The sequence below is a fragment of the Doryrhamphus excisus genome, chromosome 6, assembly GCF_030265055.1.
Source record: "Doryrhamphus excisus isolate RoL2022-K1 chromosome 6, RoL_Dexc_1.0, whole genome shotgun sequence".
Taxonomy (NCBI): Eukaryota; Metazoa; Chordata; class Actinopteri; order Syngnathiformes; family Syngnathidae; genus Doryrhamphus; species Doryrhamphus excisus.
Window position 1 is genome coordinate 3,232,172 of NC_080471.1, and position 19,430 is coordinate 3,251,601.

At 41.1% G+C, this 19,430-nt stretch overlaps 2 protein-coding genes across 2 annotated transcripts; both read right to left on the minus strand.

Annotated features, from left to right (window-relative positions):
* Positions 1-2,353: 2,353 nt before the first annotated feature.
* On the minus strand, positions 2,354-15,784 carry cenpi (centromere protein I). The gene is made up of 20 exons (XM_058076032.1): positions 15,503-15,784; positions 15,100-15,237; positions 14,910-15,028; positions 13,821-13,928; positions 13,685-13,733; positions 13,553-13,599; positions 13,362-13,451; positions 12,926-13,057; positions 12,657-12,803; positions 11,471-11,591; positions 11,168-11,262; positions 10,972-11,089; positions 8,732-8,796; positions 8,538-8,647; positions 8,045-8,180; positions 6,628-6,752; positions 5,489-5,537; positions 4,812-5,027; positions 3,310-3,351; positions 2,354-3,234 (listed from the first exon to the last, which is right to left on the minus strand). Exons 1-20 carry the CDS (start codon positions 15,657-15,659, stop codon positions 3,100-3,102), a joined length of 2,199 nt encoding a protein of 732 aa, XP_057932015.1. The 5' UTR covers positions 15,660-15,784; the 3' UTR covers positions 2,354-3,099.
* A 410-nt stretch (positions 15,785-16,194) lies between these two features.
* Positions 16,195-19,337, minus strand: tmem35 (transmembrane protein 35). Its single transcript, XM_058076592.1, has 2 exons — positions 19,101-19,337; positions 16,195-17,186 (listed from the first exon to the last, which is right to left on the minus strand). The coding sequence occupies exons 1-2, from the start codon at positions 19,218-19,220 to the stop codon at positions 16,803-16,805; spliced, it is 504 nt and encodes a 167-aa protein (XP_057932575.1). The 5' UTR covers positions 19,221-19,337; the 3' UTR covers positions 16,195-16,802.
* Positions 19,338-19,430: the final 93 nt, after the last annotated feature.

Below are 19,430 nucleotides of genomic sequence, written 5' to 3' on the forward strand. Positions count from 1 at the left end.
ATTCTAAGGAGAGAAAATGCGTTAGCATGAGCTAGTTAACAATGCACATCATTAGAACACACTTATTTCGACTATGGAGCCCTTTAAAAAAAACTCTAACAACATTTATCATTTGATATACATGCTGTAATCACGCTTTAACAAGTACATAGATGATAACATGTAATACTTACAGTATTCTGACATATTTAATGAGTTTAAACATTACAGAAACATCTTTTCTAGGTGCATTGACTTGACAAAGACCACTTCCATCAACAGCAGTAGCATAGAAACAGACAACATATACAATGTCCACTCTCATTGGGATGGCTGTATCTTCCAGCACAAGACTCAGGTAAACAATCCTGACAGCAAACAAACATCTCGTTGAGCCTTCTTAATGAAATAGTGTACCTACTTTTCCGTCTTAACGCTGAGACTAGCAGCTAGCGAGGTGTTGTGTTACTCCGCCAGATATAGTTTTTCATGTTAGCTGCTACAATAACAATATCGCCATAGCTTGGTCAGTTATGTAAATGGAACATTGTTTGCATTTTTTGGTTAGGACATAAGCTTCAAAATAGGTATGCTACGTACCATTACAAGCATTGTTAGCTAGCTCATCGGTCATACGCTCATGCATCATTAGAACGCATCATTAGGACTGTGAATGATGAGCAAAAATGTAGAAAGTTCAGTAAGACGACATAAAGTTTGTCAACAACACTAGCATAGCCATGTGAGATGCAGTGCTAATATTACACATTTTAACAGCAGAATCCTGCTCATTTAACCTATTTCTGTAACAAATATTTTTTATCGACAAAAACAACAAAGCTAAAGTAAAAAAGATTTTTATTTAATCCAATGACAACAGAGACACAAAGCAATAATCTCAGTCACGAGGCACCCCTGCACAAAACAGTAAGAGGTGCAGAATTTTGCTGCATGCTTTAAATGGGGAAAGGGAGCGACATCTTGTTGTCAAATATGAAAATTTATGGAAATCTTCACACAAAAGCTTGCAGTTGTTTTAAGATAAATTTGGGGGCAAAAATTGAAAATGTTTTGTTGCAAGAAACCATTGTGCCAGTTTTGTGTGTCTTTGCTATGTTAGGTGCAAATAAGGAAAAGATATGACAAATCGATGAGTTTTAAAATGTTCCTCTGCGCATCAAGTTGACATAGTAGTATTGAAACAAACACCTACACCTGGTGTCCGAAATAAAACACAGCAGCGGTACCATCTCCAACGGCCTTACTTTTGGGAGTGGTCGGAGGCGCTGATGTGCTCCGGGAAAATCTGTGGTAAAGCTATGGTAGCTAGCCGGTGTGGTGTGTGCCCCAGTATTCATGTCTCATGTAAGGATTGTGGATGGTGGCCAAAAATCCCCCCGCCCCCAGAATGGTTTTTCTTTAAAGAGTAACTGCACTTTTTGGGAATCTTGCCCATCATTCACAATCCTTATGTGAAACATGAACACATATGTTTTGTTCCCTTTTCTGTGCATTATAACACCAGAAAACATGTTACTATGAGCTAGCTAACAATGCACACCATTGGGACACACCCATTTCAAGCCCTCAAAAAACCCCTCTAACATCGTTTGATATTCATGCTGCGATCATGCATTAACACGGACAGTGATGAGAACATCTAAACATTGCAGTATCATGCTGTATTTTGATGATTTCAAACACGACAGAAACTTCTTTCCTAAGCGGATTAATATACATGATCGTAAATTCATAAATAACAGCGGCATAAATACAGCGACAACACGTACAATGTCTGCTCTCCTTGGGATGGCTGTGTCTTCCAGCACAAGACAGCAAAAGAGAATCCTGTTGAGCCTCTAGATAGGCGTGGTGTTAGTCTGCCAGATATAGTTTTCCATGTTAGCTGCTAACAAACAACAGTTTGGTTAATGTACAAGTCACTTATGTAAATGGAAGACTGCTGTAATTTTTCTGAGGTTTTTGAGAGGGCTACAGCATCACAATAGGTACAGTATTTCCCATGACATCCGTTGTTAGCTAGCTCATAGTAACTCATTTTCTCACGCTAGAATGCTCACATAAAGATTGTCAATGATGGGCAAAATTCCAAAAAAGTGCAGTTCCCCTTTAAGACAGACTGCTCCGAAATTGCTATTTTTATTCGGATGAGCCAAAACGCTATTGACATGTTGCTGAAGGTCATGTAAAGCATGGGGGTGGGGTGGTCCACATTTATGCTGTAGAGCAGGGGTCGGCAACCTTTACTATGAAAAGAGCCATTTCACCCACTTGCCCACTAAAGAAAAATAGCCTGGAGCCGCAAAACGTTGTATGTTTAAAACAACATTGGAGGGGAAAAAAAAGATGAGTTGGAGTACTCTTGCTAGTACTGGAGATAAACTTTTGTTTTTAAATGAGCTCCAATTTATTTTTTAGAATCGTCAAATAACTCATTAATAATAATTAATAACTCAAATAACTCAAAGTGTTACTCATTTCCCTTCATGTTAACCTGTCAGAGAGAACTGGATAGCATCCTGTCTGCTCATTCAGTCACCAGTCAGAACTCAGTCAGGATGCATTCATGGTCTCACACAAAGTTGGATTTTTGTAAACTCATAACAAAGACGTGCATTTTCACCACACGGGTGCTAAAAAATATTCAAGCATTGCAAAGGGAGCCGCAACAAAGAGGCTGGAGAGCCACATGCGGCTCTGGAGCCGCGGGTTGCTGACCCCTGCTGTAGAGTATGTCAAGAAGCACAAAGTTAGTTAGCATTTCGACGTACGCTGTCACACATGCCAGCTTGCTTTTATTTACATGGCGTGTAAAAGTTATTTATTTTTAACAATAGTCCAAGTAGTGGAAGTCCGAGTACAAGAATATGAAATTGATAAAATCCAAAGTCATCGCAAGCTGCTTTGAATTGCAAAGAAACACAGTACACATTCAAATGTCACTGAATGGACTGTAATTAAAAATACACAAAGGAATAATTTATGTCCGTAAAAAGATACTCAAAAGCCTACTTGAAGAAGAAGCCTGATGAAATATGTACAAGTCCTTTATAAAAGAAAAAAGTGGATAAGATGCGAATGCCCCCCCCCCCCGAGCCATTAGCCTTGATGCTGCTGCATGATGCTGCTGTCTGGCGGCAGCTGCTGTCTGATGTTGGTGTGCACAAAGTGGCGCAGGCCGTCGTAGCCCTGTATGAACACATACTCCAGGTACCAGTCCCAAACTTTGGAATTCTACAACACATACACACACACCTCTGGTCAAATCTTGAATGGCATAATAATCTCTTAAAATATGAGCCATCTTACCTTTATGGAAGTGAGCTCCATGACTTTTCTCTCAGGCCAACACTGATGAAGAAAGAGAATATTAATTTCACACTCGCAATATAAATCTCACTGCTGGTTGTTGCGGTTGAACAGAACCAAAAAGTAAGTGTGTGTGTATTATTAAACATGATGAAAACCATGTCTCATGCTGCAGCCATGAATAATAAAGCATCTCACTTTGCTATTAATGTAAGATGTATGAAAGATACATTAATACCACAGAGGTGGCTTTCCTATTGAACAAAAGTGCAGCTGCACGCTGCTGTCAGTCATGGAAGATAGTCCAGATGTTGTCTTTTCTTCCATCTTATCACCTACTTATACCGCTTGGCTTGGCTGGCTTATATGCAGCTTGACAATAGACATGCTCAAAGCCTCGAAAGACCATTAAAAAAATGTCAAGTAGCGGTCACTAAGACATATTTACCTGTATGTTTACAGTATCAAAACCATCAACAAAACCAGCAGAAGTCACTTTGATGCCGTGGTTTTCTTATTTTCCGTCATGCCCGAACGATTACTCTAAACCAGGGGTGCTCACACTTTTTCAGCATGCGAGCTACTTTTAAAATGAACGAGTCAAAATGATCTACCCACTACAAAAATGCAAAACATCTATTTATTTTCAAATGTATTGAGGATTATTTGTACGTACAATGTATGTTGATGTACCTTACATAACCAAATGAGCCAATATTGCAAAACACACATAATTAACTATTAACATTTTTTGTAATTACCTGAGTTTACTTTGATGACTTGCACTGAATTGAACCAGCCAGGGACGCATAGTCCGGACAGTAGCTGCTGATAGCCAGCCTCAAGCACACTTCCAAATGTTTATCAGTCATGGATAATATCCGTATCATAATATCCGTATAATATTCCATATCCGTATGGAAGTGATATGTTTTTGCCTTTTTACTTGGTCCAGTTTTTGCCTTTTTACTTGGTCCAGCTCCTTCACTCATTTTAGTGACCATAAACTTTAGCGAGGGCTTAAAATCTGACGCAATTCGCCGACTAGCTTAGCACTTTGCATCGTTGTTTACGCATGAGCGGTGACCTAAAGGTCAAAATTCAGTTGTCATCTGACTGGTTGTCCTGTATGTCAATCAAGTAACGGGGATGGATGATAGGCTGACATCGTAAGTTCTGCTGCACTTAGAGACGTTGTTTGATTTGATTGGTCGCCCGAAGGGCAACATTCAGTTGTCATCTGAATGGCTGCCCTGTATATCAATCAAGTGACGGCATTGATGCTGGGATGATATTTTTTTAATGTCACGCCGCGATCGACCAGCGATCGACCAGTACCACCTCCGCGATCAACCGGTAGCTCGCGATCGACTTAATGAGCACCCCTGCTCTAAAGTATGTGCAAATTTACTTTAGCAAGTATTATCACTTGAGTAGAGTTTTGGTTACTTGTCTAAGTCAATCTTTCTATTGTGGTGTGACCTGCAGAGGTGCGCACACACCTTGGCGTGGAAGTCCACAGCATAGCCCATGAAGGCCGGGTGGTGGACGAGGTCGAAGCTGCTCCAGTACTGCGCTACTTCACTCTTCAGCAGCAGCTCCTCATTCAGCTGCACCCCCGTGCCTCCTCGGAACATCTTGGAGTTCCACAGGCAGTTGACCATGTCCACCACGTAGTTGTTGAACTCACGGAAGGTCTGGCGGCTGATGTGAAAGGCCTATTGTCCAGAGCGCCAGGAAACAACAACTTTAACAATAGGTTGACTTTGGTGTGTTGATTTATTCCCACGCCACGTACTTCATTGGTTCTTCTTTTCAGGTGAGGAATAAGGCTGGCTGACACGTACTTTGAAACTTTAAAGCTTTTGTAGTTGAGGTTGAACTTGAAACGGCTAACTTAATGTTTCACCTGCTGTGCAGTAGAAAGGTCACAGACACTGGTGGTTCTTTGAACAACTTAGCAAGATTTTAAAGGGCTGAAGTAAAAGTCATAGCAAAAGGAGAAAGCTGTAGGAAATAAATCAGCATAACCACGTTTGGATTCGTTTGATAGGTTTAGAATGGTGATGGCAGCATCACAAGCTGTGTACTGCAATGATGACGCAGCTCTTGTACTTGATTCCAGTAAATCGTGCATGTATGAACAGTGAGTGCATGTAGGGAAAGTAGTTGACGCTACCTCTGTGAGTTTCTCTTGACTTTTGGCTGATGTCAGGTTGACCTTGTACCTGATGAGAAAGACAAAAAGGCGCATAATAGGCTGTTGGAGGACACTTTGTTCTCAATGGTGTGGACAGAATCAAACGCTCGTCTTTCCTCTTTTTAACTGCCGCAGCTTTGAGGCTCAAAATCAACATGAAAAAGGAAAGGGAACACACCAGTCATACTTATTATTTTTAAATGATTAGGTGTTGATTCACCATTCATCTACTACATTGATGTAATCATATATATATATATATATATATATATATATATATATATATCTGTGTTTGGCTAAGAAGTTACTGAGTCAATTTAAAGTTACGATATCGTTTCAGATCGCATCATTCTAAATCAGGGGTCAGCAACCCGCGGCTCCAGAGCCGCATGTGGCTCTTCAGCCTCTTTGTTGTGGCTCCCTTTGCAATGCTTGAATATTTTTTAACACCACAGTGGGGAAAAAGCATGTCTTTGTAATGAGTTTTAAAAAATCCAACTTTGTGTGAGTCCATGAATGCATCCTGACTGAGTTCTGACTGGTGATTGGATGAGTACAAGGATGAGCAGACAGGATGCTATTCAGTTCTCTCTCACAGGTAAACATTAAGGAAAATACTTTATAAATACTTTTCATACTTTCCCAAAGCTATTTGACAATTCTAAAAAATAAATTAGAGATCATATAAAACAGCGACATTGGAACTTCAGGTATCAGGTAAGTTTACAGTAATTTACACATATATTTATGTAAGTTTATATTTAATATAATACAAGCAAGAGTACTCCAACTTGTTTTTTTTCTTATCTGAACTACTTTGATAGCCCCAAATTCCCTCCAATTTTGTTTTAAACATACTATGTTTTGCGGCTCCAGGCTATTTTTCTTTAGTGAGCAAGGGGGTGAAATGGCTCTTTTCATAATAAAGGTTGCCGACCCCTGTTCTAAATGAACCAGTATCGTCCTTGGATCACATCAGCAACCCCGAATCATGATACGAATCGAACCGTTATTAAAACGAATGGTTACACCCCTATAAAATGATACAGAAAATGCAAAGAGGTCAACTCCGTTCCATCACCCAGCATACATACAGTAGCTCTAAATTAAGGTTGTACCTATACATGATGTATGCCAATCGGTCCACACTGACGGAGTCGGTGGCGAGCAGAGCTGGATAGAAAATCCCGGGTGGTGGCATCACAATGAGGGGGAGCCCATACTTCAGGAACATGTCACACACCTGGAAGAGAATGTCAACACCATAGAATGAAGACGATGAGACAGAGGACATCTCAGTGCTCCAAGGAAAGACATTTTTTTTTAGGAGTACATGATATATATGGGACTGATCATTATTGGGCCGACAACAGAAATTATGACATCATACCGACATATCTGATAACATTTAAAAACAGTTTGGATAACAAATAATTTTTAAAAAATGAGGCTCCAATGAGGCGAGATTGCCTGTATTGTGTGGATGGGCTCGGCCGGGCAAATCAAGCGCTCCTTTTCTCCTTCATGTGATGTGCTATAACATGTGTTGTAAACAAACATGGCTTAGATCATGTGGGACCTCCCAACTGCTTCAGATACCTTGCACACTAGTTGCACCAAACGCTGAGAAAAACATTGACCCTCAAACACACCAAACCCAACCAGACACCCGAAACGCCGGTATCGGCACAATTGTGCTCCAGTAGCCTGCACTGACAGAAAGGCTGCACTAAAGCCAGCCACAAAGGAAGGCCCGGGGCCCACTACCATTGCCGCAGCATCCTCCACCACAGCCGGAGACCCCAGCCCCCATCAGCCAGCAAACCACCCGCGCCATGGTTTGTACCTCTGAGCCTCCATTTGTTTATAGTAGTAATGTCATGGTATTTGGTAAGAACATACCTACAGGTAAAGTTAGTCAAATCCATCTCTGAGTCATTTTTATTCCCAGGGGTACACAAACTACTTTTATTATTTTAAAATAATAGCTATAAAAAAATTATTGGTTAAGGATATCGGTCTTGAAAAGCAGGAAGTATCAGTTTTAAACAAAGATAAATGCATCCCTTGTTTTGTCAATAAATGACCTTCAGTATATATTTTGGGGGATGAACCACAGTTATTGTCTTGTATCTAATTTTGAATGATACCCAAAACAAGATGTCATATATGTAAACATTCCACATCTGCTCGCTACTAGTCAATATTTTTAACCGATCCTCTTATTAATTATTGTTCACAAGGTAAGAACAGGAAACATAAGTTTTATCACCTCACTTTTTCTTTTTTTTTTATTTGCTATATTACTGCTTGTCCTCATTTGGGTTGCAGGTGAGCTGGACTTGACTGACTAGGTGAGAGGTAGGGTACACACTGGACTGGTCACCAGTCAAAGGTCACATGCAGAAAAACAATCATTCACTTACTGACTATTTCCAGCGGTTTTATCTTTACATAAAGTTATTGACCATAATCTAGAGGCACGTGAGAAGCTACCTAACAGACAGTAACTGCTAAACAATTAGCTGGCTTTACCGTTTCATAGAAGTCCAGGATGAAACTGAGCAGGAGGGAGTGACAGCTCTCGACTTGCAGGCCCACGGTGGCCAGACGGCCCACAAAGTGCACCAGTTCCTTCACCGAGTCCTTGAAGCCTGACAGACTCATGTTTCTGGAATTGAGGTCAAAGAAATCACTTGATCGCTTGATGACACCAGTTTGTGGGATGTTTGGAGCAGGGACTACAAGACCTTCCAAAGTGAAAAATGATCAGCATCTACAGTAACCTGAAAGTTCAGTGGTATCCTACACTCAGGATGCCAAAATGGAAGCTAGCGGGGTTTAGCGACTCTGGGTGAATGACAAAGAAATGTTGTGGAACCGCACTTATTACATTTGGTTCCAATTAATTGCAATAACCAAGGGATTACTTTATATCTCATTAACAATTAATGACTTGGATTTTTGGATCTTAGATCTAAACATGTTTTTCCCCCATTCTGTGGCGTACATGTAAAGATGTAATTACATGAAGGTGTGGCTGTTGAGACTGATGTCCAAGTCGTCCTCTAGAACATACACCGAGTGCCAGGTCAGCCACTTGGTCAGCATGCGGTTTAGACATTCCAACAGTCCGCACTGCAGAGACACACACGAGTGCTATTAAATCGTTCTTAAAGCAGCAGCCCGAAGATGGAGGGGTGGTAAACACCACAGGCTTACCTTGAAAAATGGTGACGATGTGAAGTAGAGCTGCATGAGGGGCTCGAAGAGAAGCCGTTTGATTTCTGAAGCGGGGAGGAGATGACATTTAAACATCATTCACAAAAGCCAGGTTTGGATAGCTGACTCTTTATTCAACACTGCAGTGTAAACTACACCAACAAACTGATGTGGGGGCCCAATTTTGGAGTTTTCAGACTAACACTCTTTCTTATCTCAGTTGAGGAACTAAACAATTATTTATTCTGCTTTTAACTAAGAGGTTATATATGTATGTATATATATATATATATATATATATATATATATATATATATATATATATATATATATATGATTTTCTTATGACGGCAACATGCAAGTGTGATGATGACCATAGCACTGGAAATTAACAATGTGACATAGCAACGTCATCATGTTGAATGTGGAAATGTTAACTACTTTTTACACATTTATGGCATTTTAGAATGCTCGTGCCACAAAGGAAAAAACCTCCCACTCTCTACTTCCTCCTTACTGCGCCTGCATCACACATCATTAAATTGTAGGGGTGTCGAGATCACGTGAGATTAAAACGTGACAAGACCTCTCGATTGGAGAAAAGCTGTCTCGTGAGAACAGGGCAGCCAGAAGCTGAATCAGACTGAACTATTGCATTGCTACAATGAATGATAAAACATGTAATATGGAAGTGGCGCACATTCAGTGTTTAACACGCACCTTGCAACCCAGTGTCAGCATGTCACATGTGGCTGTTTTTTTTCATCAAAGTTGAACAGCTGTCGTCGTGTTTACTGTTCAAGCAGAAGCTGACATAATTCTACGTTTTTTTTAGTTGATTAAAGAGGACCTATTATGCTTTTCCACTTATCTGACCTATAAATGTAGTTAGAATGTTGTATTCTTGTGTTAAACGACGCCAAAGTTTCAGATAATGAGTTTGGCGCATTTGGAAATGAGTACTGAAAGAGATGTCAAGGAGGAGCGGGCATCCGTATGGCCGTGGCTGGAGGTGCGATACGTTCTCAGCCTTTCCCCAAGCTCTGCTTGTCCGTTCTTGAAAAAAGCTAAGGCAGAAATGATTGTAGTTGGTGATTCCCAGCAAGAGAAAAATATTCTCATCACAGCGGAGTGGGCGTGCCCGGAGGCGGGCCATGGGTGGAATAAATTATAACATATAATTACAGATGCTCCGATTGATCGGCCACCGATGAAATGCCTTTTAATAACAATCGCAAAAGCCGATAACCTGTGGCTCTTACTTTTGTAGCATAGTGTCCTGGTTAGTACCCTCCTCCTACTTTCCGTGCCAAAACAAAAACATGTTTGCCGTTTGAAACTTATCTGCCAAAACATACCAAAAAAACTATCTTGCACGTGACTTTATGTTCCCTTTTTTCCTATCATACAACTAATAGCGGGGGTACAGCCAGGAATCCTGTGCCCCATAAAAATAGTTTTTTTATTTTGTAATTTTTAATACATTTGGGGCCTGCTAGCAGTCAAGGTGGCGTTGGAATTGTCCTAACTTTCCCCCCTACTATGATACAACTGGCCAATAGCACTCATTATAAATGAATGTCAAAATGTATCATTAATCCATGTGGTCGGTATCGGTATTGGCCGAGTTCACTCATGGATGTTCGATATCAAGTTGGCAGCATAAAACCCTGATTGAAGCATCCCTAAATACAATAACAGTATGTACTCATACATGATAATAATGCAGTTTTTTTTTAATATGAGTTTTCAGTCTGTATGTGGAATTGCAGTAAATTTCATGCATTTCTTGATATGCTGGTATTTCTTTTGCAACTAGACTCCCCAGTGCATGCACACCATTTTGCACACAAAGTCCTGAAACCAATGCAGAGCGTGAACCCTTTTTCTGCCTGTTTGGAGGCAAAGACAAGGAAAGCAGACACGCATGGGTTACCGGCACCAGACCTAGGGGAATATGGACCACTAGCAAGGTTACACAGGCCTGGGAGCACTGTGTAGCCAATAAACATGACTATGAAATAAAGACAAAGAATAAACACTATGACAGCTAAAAACGTTAAAATATTACTTGAAGCATTGCCTGTATAGTTCATACGGGTTTTATGACTGAAGTTTCCATGATTTGATTGCAAATATTTTTAAACAAATCAGTGGTTGATTTGCATTCCAGAACTGACTTAACCTGTACATTTGAGGGGAATAAAGAACCTTGGTTAGGATGTCAAAGCAAAACCTACTGATACTAGGGACCACAGGAATGTTGCTCAGCAGCCCGAAGATCTGCGGCCGTAGCAGGCAACCGTCCCAGATATTGAGGAATTTGTAGAGGAAAGCCTCAGAACTAGAAAACCCTTCCTGGTGGAGAGATTGTAACATGGCATTAAATGAAATCAAAACTAAGATGACAGGAAGTGAATGGAAGATGCGGCTCACCTGGAGAAAATGTTGTGTCAATAGCAGCCTGTTCAAAAACTGGAGCGCCTCATCTGAATTCTGCAGCGCACCTCCATCTCGACAGAACAAAATGTCTGCAATAGGAGATTGAAAGGTGTAAAATTGCAAACGACACCATCTTTCAGGTTCTCCCCACATGTTCGCTCTCTGAGCCCCCCTCTAACTACTTTTAAAATGCATGCTGAAAGAACGGCGAGTCGAATCATGGGTTCAGCTGCAGGTTAGCTGAAATGTGGGCACATCTTCCTCACGGGGGGATGTGAACAGTGGTCTCCGCCTTACCTTCTTGGAGAGCGCAGCCCAGCCAGAAGTTGAGGCGGAGGAGGGCCGACTCTTCCTGCACACAGTCCAGGTAGTGCAGAGCCACACTGGAGGCCAGCAGAGAGCCCATCTGAGCAGGGAGCTGTTGGGGAATAAAAATGACCAAAACAAAAAAATCAAGTATTCATGATTCAAAAATATATAAGGCTATGACATGTATGTAATACTTGAAAACTGTACCCAAGAAGTACCATACTGCAAACAACCAATGACTGGCGATTCGTCACCTTCAAATACCATAAAGTCAGCTTGATCCTAGATGAAACACTTTTTCTTCTACTTCAATAATCCTTTGGTAGTAATCCTAATAACTCCAGCGGTAGGACATTCCTCTCATCCAGCCAGATCATTTAAACAGTCCCTTATAATGTATGAACAGCTGCTCCCCACCCCCTCCAGTACGAGCACTTTGTTAGCATAAGACGTAAATTACAATGACGAGGAAAGACAGCCGGCGAACAGACACAGCTCGGCTCTCCAGTCACATTGTTAAAGCACGATGAGGGGATTCATCAGTGGTCTTTTGTGAGTCGGTGCATGTGAGCCTGACTGATTAACTGTGGCTGTGCGCACAGGCGACCCCATCACAACAGGTCATGTCAGTGAAAAGGGTGACTTTATGTTTCATGACATAGTAGAGCGTGCAACCCATAATAAATGTCATATATTAGAGCGTCTTCTTTACGTGCCTTTCACTTAGTCTCATATGGAACAACGAGGCAATTACTTTCTACGAAACACTCTTCAAAGTGGTTTATATGTGTTTCTAATGAAGAAATGACTAGTCTGCTGAATATGGGACACAATAAATACTGTAGGCAGAACAAATGGAGGCACGGCACCCCCGTGTGGCTATAAGCATATATTACACAGTTAAACTTTCACTACGACATGTTCAAGCTAAAGATCCACTATTATACAAATGGGACTATTTAACATGTCCTGAAACACGTTTTCATGGCATCATGAAGAAAAAATAAACACCACAGGCATGGTCCTGACCCCCAAACCTCCCGCTAGGTGACCTTCCCAGCATATATGCAAACGGATGACTGCTGTGTTTAAAAAAGAAAACCAGCAGGCTTCTCTATACATCTTAAAATAATGCCTGGAGCTCACGATCCCTCATTACGAGCCGCCAGATTACCTCTATGCGGTGCATATTCTCCAAAAGATGCTCAAAGGAGCGGAGTTGCACCAGGGGGACCAACTTTCTGCCAGAGGATGACCGCTCAGTCTGAAAGTCCTTATCAGGCGCACAACTCAGGGCTGGCATTTCCAGATGGCAGTGCTTCTGAAAACAAAAGGACAATTCAAATGATGAGGTTCAATCATTTATATCCAAGACATTTCATCCTATATTAAATAAAAAGAACATGGCATGTCAGTTGTCATATATTTGATGAGCTTCGTTACCCTTTTTCTTGAGCTGGGGTGATCCTTAATTGCGAGGGTCAGACCATTGCTGGGGGAAACCAGCGTGCCATTCCTCTTCTGGACAAAAGTCAGCTTAGATTTCCAGGGTGAAATGTGATTCCTAAAGCCACTCTGAAAATAACGGCAGAAAGGACTTTCACTTTATTTCAGCTGTGCTCCTGACCTGGGTAATGTCCACATCACATAATTGCAATGACAATTGCCAAATTATAAGGTGTATCAAAGGTGTATCTAATAAGCTGTATCAAAAATCAGTGATGTAGAACTGCAGAGAGCCCTTTTCCGCCATATTAAAACTACATGAGAGAATAATAATGTAGGTGTAGGTACATTTTCCTAGATCACAATAGATTGTGCAGGTGAAATGCAAATGAAATGCAAATCTATATGAAGATATTGCCAATGATATACACACCCTCATTCTGGATGGGACAGAGAGTGTCACCAGCTCAGGACAAAACACCTTGTAAAGGGAGAGCAGGTTCAGAAGGAAGGGTTGTCTTCCCTGTGAAAACAATAGCAATATGTCACACCATTATCATTAGCTGATAGTACACATAGCAAAAACAAAAAGGTACAAAAAGGGACAATGCACAGCATGCTTACCAGTTTGGATTGTAGCTCCAGGAGCTTTCGGACTCGAAACACTCGCACTACAAAAGAATTCACAAACAAAAAAGTAGCAGTGAGTACAAATATGAGATGAGGGGAATAAACAATAAGTCCGGTTTCACTTACCACTTTCCTTTGTGGTCAGGAGGTACAATAGGTGGCAAATGAAGGGGCACTGAAACAACAAAACAATAGAAAGTGACTTGGCAGCTACTGGCGGCCCACTCACAGGAATCCAACATGAACATAGCAGGAACCTTACCAGGTTTTCGTCTGTCACGAAGCTGAAGATAAACCCATGGACGGCTCTCAGTTGATCCTTTGCCTCGATCATGTCAAAAATGGTTAACACCCACTTAATGAAAAGAACCTGCAAATTGTACGGGAGCCCATTAAAACACAAGCTTGCATTATTAGGATGAGATTGTTAGGCATCTAAAATATGCAAGTTTAAAGGAAATATTTCATATATTTGACCTAAAATATGCATTTTCAAGCATAAAAATGAATAAATTAACTAAAATTAAAATACACTATAAGCCAATCAGAAAAGGCATTGAAAGACATGTTGGTATGTAGTATTTTACACTTGTCAATAAAATAATATTAATTAGTCATCACAAGAAATGTTTTAAAATAAAAAAGAAACAACAATGAACTACCCCAATGCTAACACGTCTCAGACTCAATTATTAAGTCTCATTTCTATGATGTTTACTAAAACAGGTAATACCAGTGTAAAGGTGACTATAAGGATGTCATTTCATATCTACTGATACGGACAGACGGACGGACTGTCTTCTGCATCTGTCTCTCTCACACCAACTACCCTCATGTCCTCCTTCACTACATCCATAAACCTCCTCTTTGGTCTTCCTCTACGCCTCCTACCTGGCAGCATCCTTCTACCAACATATTCACTATATCTCCTCTGGACATGTCCCAACCATCTCAGTCTGGCCTCTCTGACTTTATCTCTGAGGCCTCTCACATGTAATGTCTCTCTAATGTACTTGTTCCTGATCCTATCCATCCTAGTCACTCCCAAAGAGAACCTATGCATCCTCATCTCGGCTACCTCCAGTTCTGCTTCCTGTCTTTTCCTCAGAGGCACTGTCTCTAAACCAAACAACATGGCTGGTCTCACCACAGTTTTTTTATCCCTTTCCTTTGTAATCCCTAATTATTTTTGGATCAATGATGAAATGTTTTGCAGCTCTTTGACTATAAAAAGATTATTAAAACTGTCTGCCTCAGCAAATGGTCATTGAAATCGTCATAGGAAGGGGTTGTACTTGTTATTTCTCCTGGGAAGAAACAGGCATCTATGCGAGGTAAGGCGTCCACTCACCTGTGCACTTATGGGTATTCTGGAGACACCCAGCCAAGCGATGGCTTGAACAACGGCCTCCTGAGGCACCACCGTAGCAGGGATCAGACACTTGAGCACTCGGGAGCATACACTCGGCCCTACATAACACAAATATATACATTGTGTTTAAGTACAATATCAAATCACATCATTGTTCCCCTCAACTTACCCGTTCTTAGGCTCATGGCAAACTCCAGCATCACAGAGATGGCATCCGGGGAGAGCCCTTGAGAGTACGCCACCTTCTCCACCAACACTAGGTTCCTCTCCAAGTCTTCATTGCCGATCACTGGAGTCCCTGCCTCAACTGGATGAGGAAGATGCAATTACATTAGCTTATATTTAATATGAAACTTCAATATAACTTAGGAACAGTCAGTGTATAGCTTGTAAAACTGTTTGATAAGTACGTATGTAAACAAGCTAGCTAACAACTAGAAACGAGAGACGTCATAGCCCATGGTCTGTTGTTTTGTTTTTTTCCCCAGAAGGTAGACATTTAGACAGCAAATCCAACACTGAATGCCGTAGGTTATGTTCCCGGTTTTATGTTTTAAACATTGTGCTCTTACCGTCGGAAAAATACTTGAGGGCCAGAAAAAATGGGTCCCCCGCCTCATTCTTCCGTCTTTCTATCTCCGCAGCTCTCAAACTTGTGCTACCACTCCGAGTGGACACAGACAATTCGTTCGAATGCGACGACTCCGACAAATGTAGTGTAGCTTCCATGTCTACATTGCTACAACATGATTTAAAAAAGAAAGGCTAGCGAACAGCCAAGACCTCCTCGCCTTTCGCCATTCAAACAACTCAAATCCTTCCCGCGACCGTTTGTTCTGCGCTTGCGTAGTACAGCACATTCACACTCCGCGTTGCATTCTGGGTGACGTAGTGCGTAAAGATTTCAAGTCCAGAAGTGCCTTTACACTACAAGTTACGATGTATTTTGGCAGTATCAGCGATAAAAAATAACATAGTTGTGTATTTTTGCCAAATTTCAATAAACTACAAACTTAGAATTATTGACTTAAATAACCTTTCCAGCGTGGAATCAATTCTGGTTCTGGATGCTAAAAATGGGCAACCCTTTGTACTGTGCTGCATTTAGATTGCTTTTGCAGCATCTTCTGACACACTTCTGTCAGAACTCATTTTTCATTTCAAGTGTATTTATAGAAGGCTACTTTTGCCCCTCTCAAAGTCCTGTCGGAAATCTTTTCTAAAATCATGGCACTGAAAGATCAATTCAAGGAAAAACAGGTCATCAGGTTTTTTTTAACTTTATTTTAGGATTTAGAGAAATAAAACATTTCAAAACAACACCCCTCACCCCCCAACAGAATGCTCATCTTACAGGGAACCTTTAAGACATCATTTTCTAAACAGACATGTAACTGACAACTGTAACAGGCAATCAAAGACAGAAGTGTTGTATTCCAATATCACGGAGACAACCAAAGAGGATAATTGTCATTACTTTGGGAACATGTTCATGCACAGTTCCACAAATACTAAAAATGAGAGGGGAAAATAGGACTGTATGTTGACTGAGACTGTATTCTAACGCAGTCTTCTAATATTGTATCTGATGATGTGGATATGTCATGAACGATACAGTGTGTGAGTATTTGTTTTATGCTAATTTCCATTGAAAAAAACATGCTGTAATTGGTTCAATTTGTAACCTCAGCCAGCCTGCACAAAATGCACACTACAAATGGCTCTAAAAAATGCAGCGTATAAATTAAATATGTTTAGGAATTAAAGCAAGTGTGGCAATGAAATGAGCTCACATCCACAGGAATGACTGTCCATAGTAGAGGATCATGACCAGTTCCAAGTGTAAAAAAAAATCACTGCAGTTTTCCTTCCCTAAGACTGCTTGACCTTGTTCTTCTCCTGGTCGTTGACATGCTGCTGATGCTGCGGCTGCTGCTCCTCCCTGCTCTCCTCCCTCTCAGGCCGATCCTCACTTTGACGAGCGATGAGGAGCCGACAAGTGAGCAGGATGCCGAAGACAAGAGCGTGGGCGTAGCGCTTTAGGGGGTCGCCTACAAGCTGGTGGAAGAAAAGCACGGCTAGCATAACGAGCAGCAGCAGAAAGTTGGCCACGTCCTTCGGCCTGCCGGGCACCAGGGTGAGCACCACACCACACCCCACCTCCAGGGAGCCGATGATCTTACGCAGCAACACAGAGCTGATGCCGATCTTTTTCAGGCCCGGTAATGCTTTGGCATAGCTTTTGTATGCCCTTTTCTGAAAGGGAAAGAAACATTTTAGGTGTGTATGATACTACTAGTATAGAAAGTTACAGTAGGGTTAATGGTTTAGTTTACTTCAAACATGCTTTACAAAGAACTTTGTGTTTCCACTTGCACAATTCAACATGCCTGAAAAGGAGTAGGAAGAAGCACATCTTAATTAGTACTGACTAGGGATGCTCCAATCGATCGGCCACCAATCAATATCAGCCGATTTCCATGAAAAAGCATGTGATCAGCATAATGCCTTTCAACGCTGATGACAAAACCGATTACCTGTGGCTCATACTATTGCAGCATGCAGCCTGTAACGAGCCATGCCAAACCCAAAACAATCATGTTCGCTGTGTGGAAATTACCTGCCACTTGTGAGAGTGATACAAATGTTGCAGACGGCAAAAACACTTGACTGGCTATGGCGAGTTTGCAATCATCAGTCAAAAGACTTTTTTTTTGTCCTGACCTTTCCCCCTTATACAGCACTCCTATAACACAATACCACTCATCATAAATAAATTTTAAAAAACTTACATTTAATCTCTGTGATCGGTATTGGACGATTTTATTAATAGATGATCCTTTTCAGAAACGGCAGTATAACACCTTGACCGGAGCATCTCTAATCCTAACCCTTCTCCATGTCTCAGAAACTACCGATAGTCTGTCCACTTCCTGTGTTTAATGTTTCATTAGTACAATTTTCTAAATAAGAAAAATAATAAGGAATGTGTAACAGTGGAGTTGACAGACAAAATTATTCAACGTATCCAATATTGAAAGGAATTATTACAGGAATAAAAATTGACAGCAACACTGTAGACTGAATAACAATATATGATGAATAATACTTACATTAAGGATAAATGATAGACACTGTTTTTAGTTAACAATTTTACTTTGATTCATTCAGGATACCTGATAACAGACACGGTCAATTTCCTTAAATAGGGTGGTAATACATGAATTAATTCATGGATAAATAATATCAGTACTCAGCATTCTTCTTCCATGTACGTACTGTGTCAAAACCACTAAATCTGATCCATAATTTTACCCCACATATTGGATATGCAAAAATTTTGTAGAATGTGTGGGAGCTTACGGATGTTTCTAATGCAACGTTTCCCTCTGTTGTAAAAAAAAATGATTTTAGCAGCCTGTGAATTTTCGTTTCAACATTTGCTATTGAAAGGATAGATTTGTTTTGCAGTACAGTGCACTTCATTGCAGTTATTCCCAAATAGTAATTCTAATATAGTAACACCAGTGTGAAAATGAGTGGACTGCCAAAAAATGCCCAGTAGTGTCATTTGGAGCATATTCCCACTTATGGGCTAAAATAAGGGAAGGCATCACTGCAGGAGAATTGAGCTTTAGCAGGTGCATCTTGTAGAATTGGATGGAATGAGCCCGCCGCCATTGTATGCAGCCCCCCACACACACACATATTAAAGCACAGGACAATCCTCTACAACTCAATTAAATGAACAAACAGGATTGAAATGTTCACATTTAGTGCTTATCCAGTCTAACGATTGGCGGATGCGTGAATTGCTGAAGTAAAAATGATGAGCTATTAGTCGTTGGTGATTTTAGCCATGCTGCAGCTCCATTTTAACTGATTTGTGATTGCATACTATTGGTAGCAAGTACATTAAGATATACTATTAGTTACCATACATGATGAGTATCCCGTTTACGCAATTAGTGAGGATTTAGTTGTTTTTTGCTACCTGTGGGGGGTAATTTGGAGGAGATAACCGTGGCCTAAAAGATCATTTACGCGGGTATTTAGCGGTTAGATTGGAATTGAGGTCAGCATCTCTACACATTGTGAACAAGAACAATGGCTTCCCCCAGTACCTCTCTCTCCCATCCCAAGCAGACATGTTAGCGGGGATCCACTCACCATTTCACTGTACGCGTCTTTGCTGAGCCTCGGCGTCAGCTTGATGGTGCCCATGAAGACGAAGAACAAGCCGAGGGCGAAGGACAGCGCCACAATGGTAACTGTCCTTGGCGAAGGCATTTTGTTTGACAGAAAATAATGATGATAGTAATGGCGTCCCGTTACAAATGAATGGGAGGCGGTGTCTTGCCAAATAGTGATCCCTGCTCTTCAGCCTGCTCCCTTGTCTTCCGCCGGAGCGCGCGCAGCTCCTTAAAGGGACAGCAACCTGTTTTACAGTATTTCCTGAGGGGAGGGGCCTACCTGTACTGCCGACATACAAAGTGTACA

Coding starts and splice junctions, on each gene's coding strand:
- tmem35 (XM_058076592.1), bottom strand. CDS start 19,220: ATGCCTTCGCCAAGGACAGTTACCATTGTGGCGCTGTCCTTCGCCCTC. Junction 17,187..19,100: donor AAGACGCGTACAGTGAAATG/GTGAGTGGATCC, acceptor TTTCCCTTTCAG/AAAAGGGCATACAAAAGCTA.
- cenpi (XM_058076032.1), bottom strand. CDS start 15,659: ATGGAAGCTACACTACATTTGTCGGAGTCGTCGCATTCGAACGAATTG. Junction 13,600..13,684: donor CCTGACCACAAAGGAAAGTG/GTAAGTGAAACC, acceptor ATTCTTTTGTAG/TGCGAGTGTTTCGAGTCCGA. Junction 8,797..10,971: donor TCCTGTGGTCCCTAGTATCA/GTAGGTTTTGCT, acceptor TCCCCGCTTCAG/AAATCAAACGGCTTCTCTTC.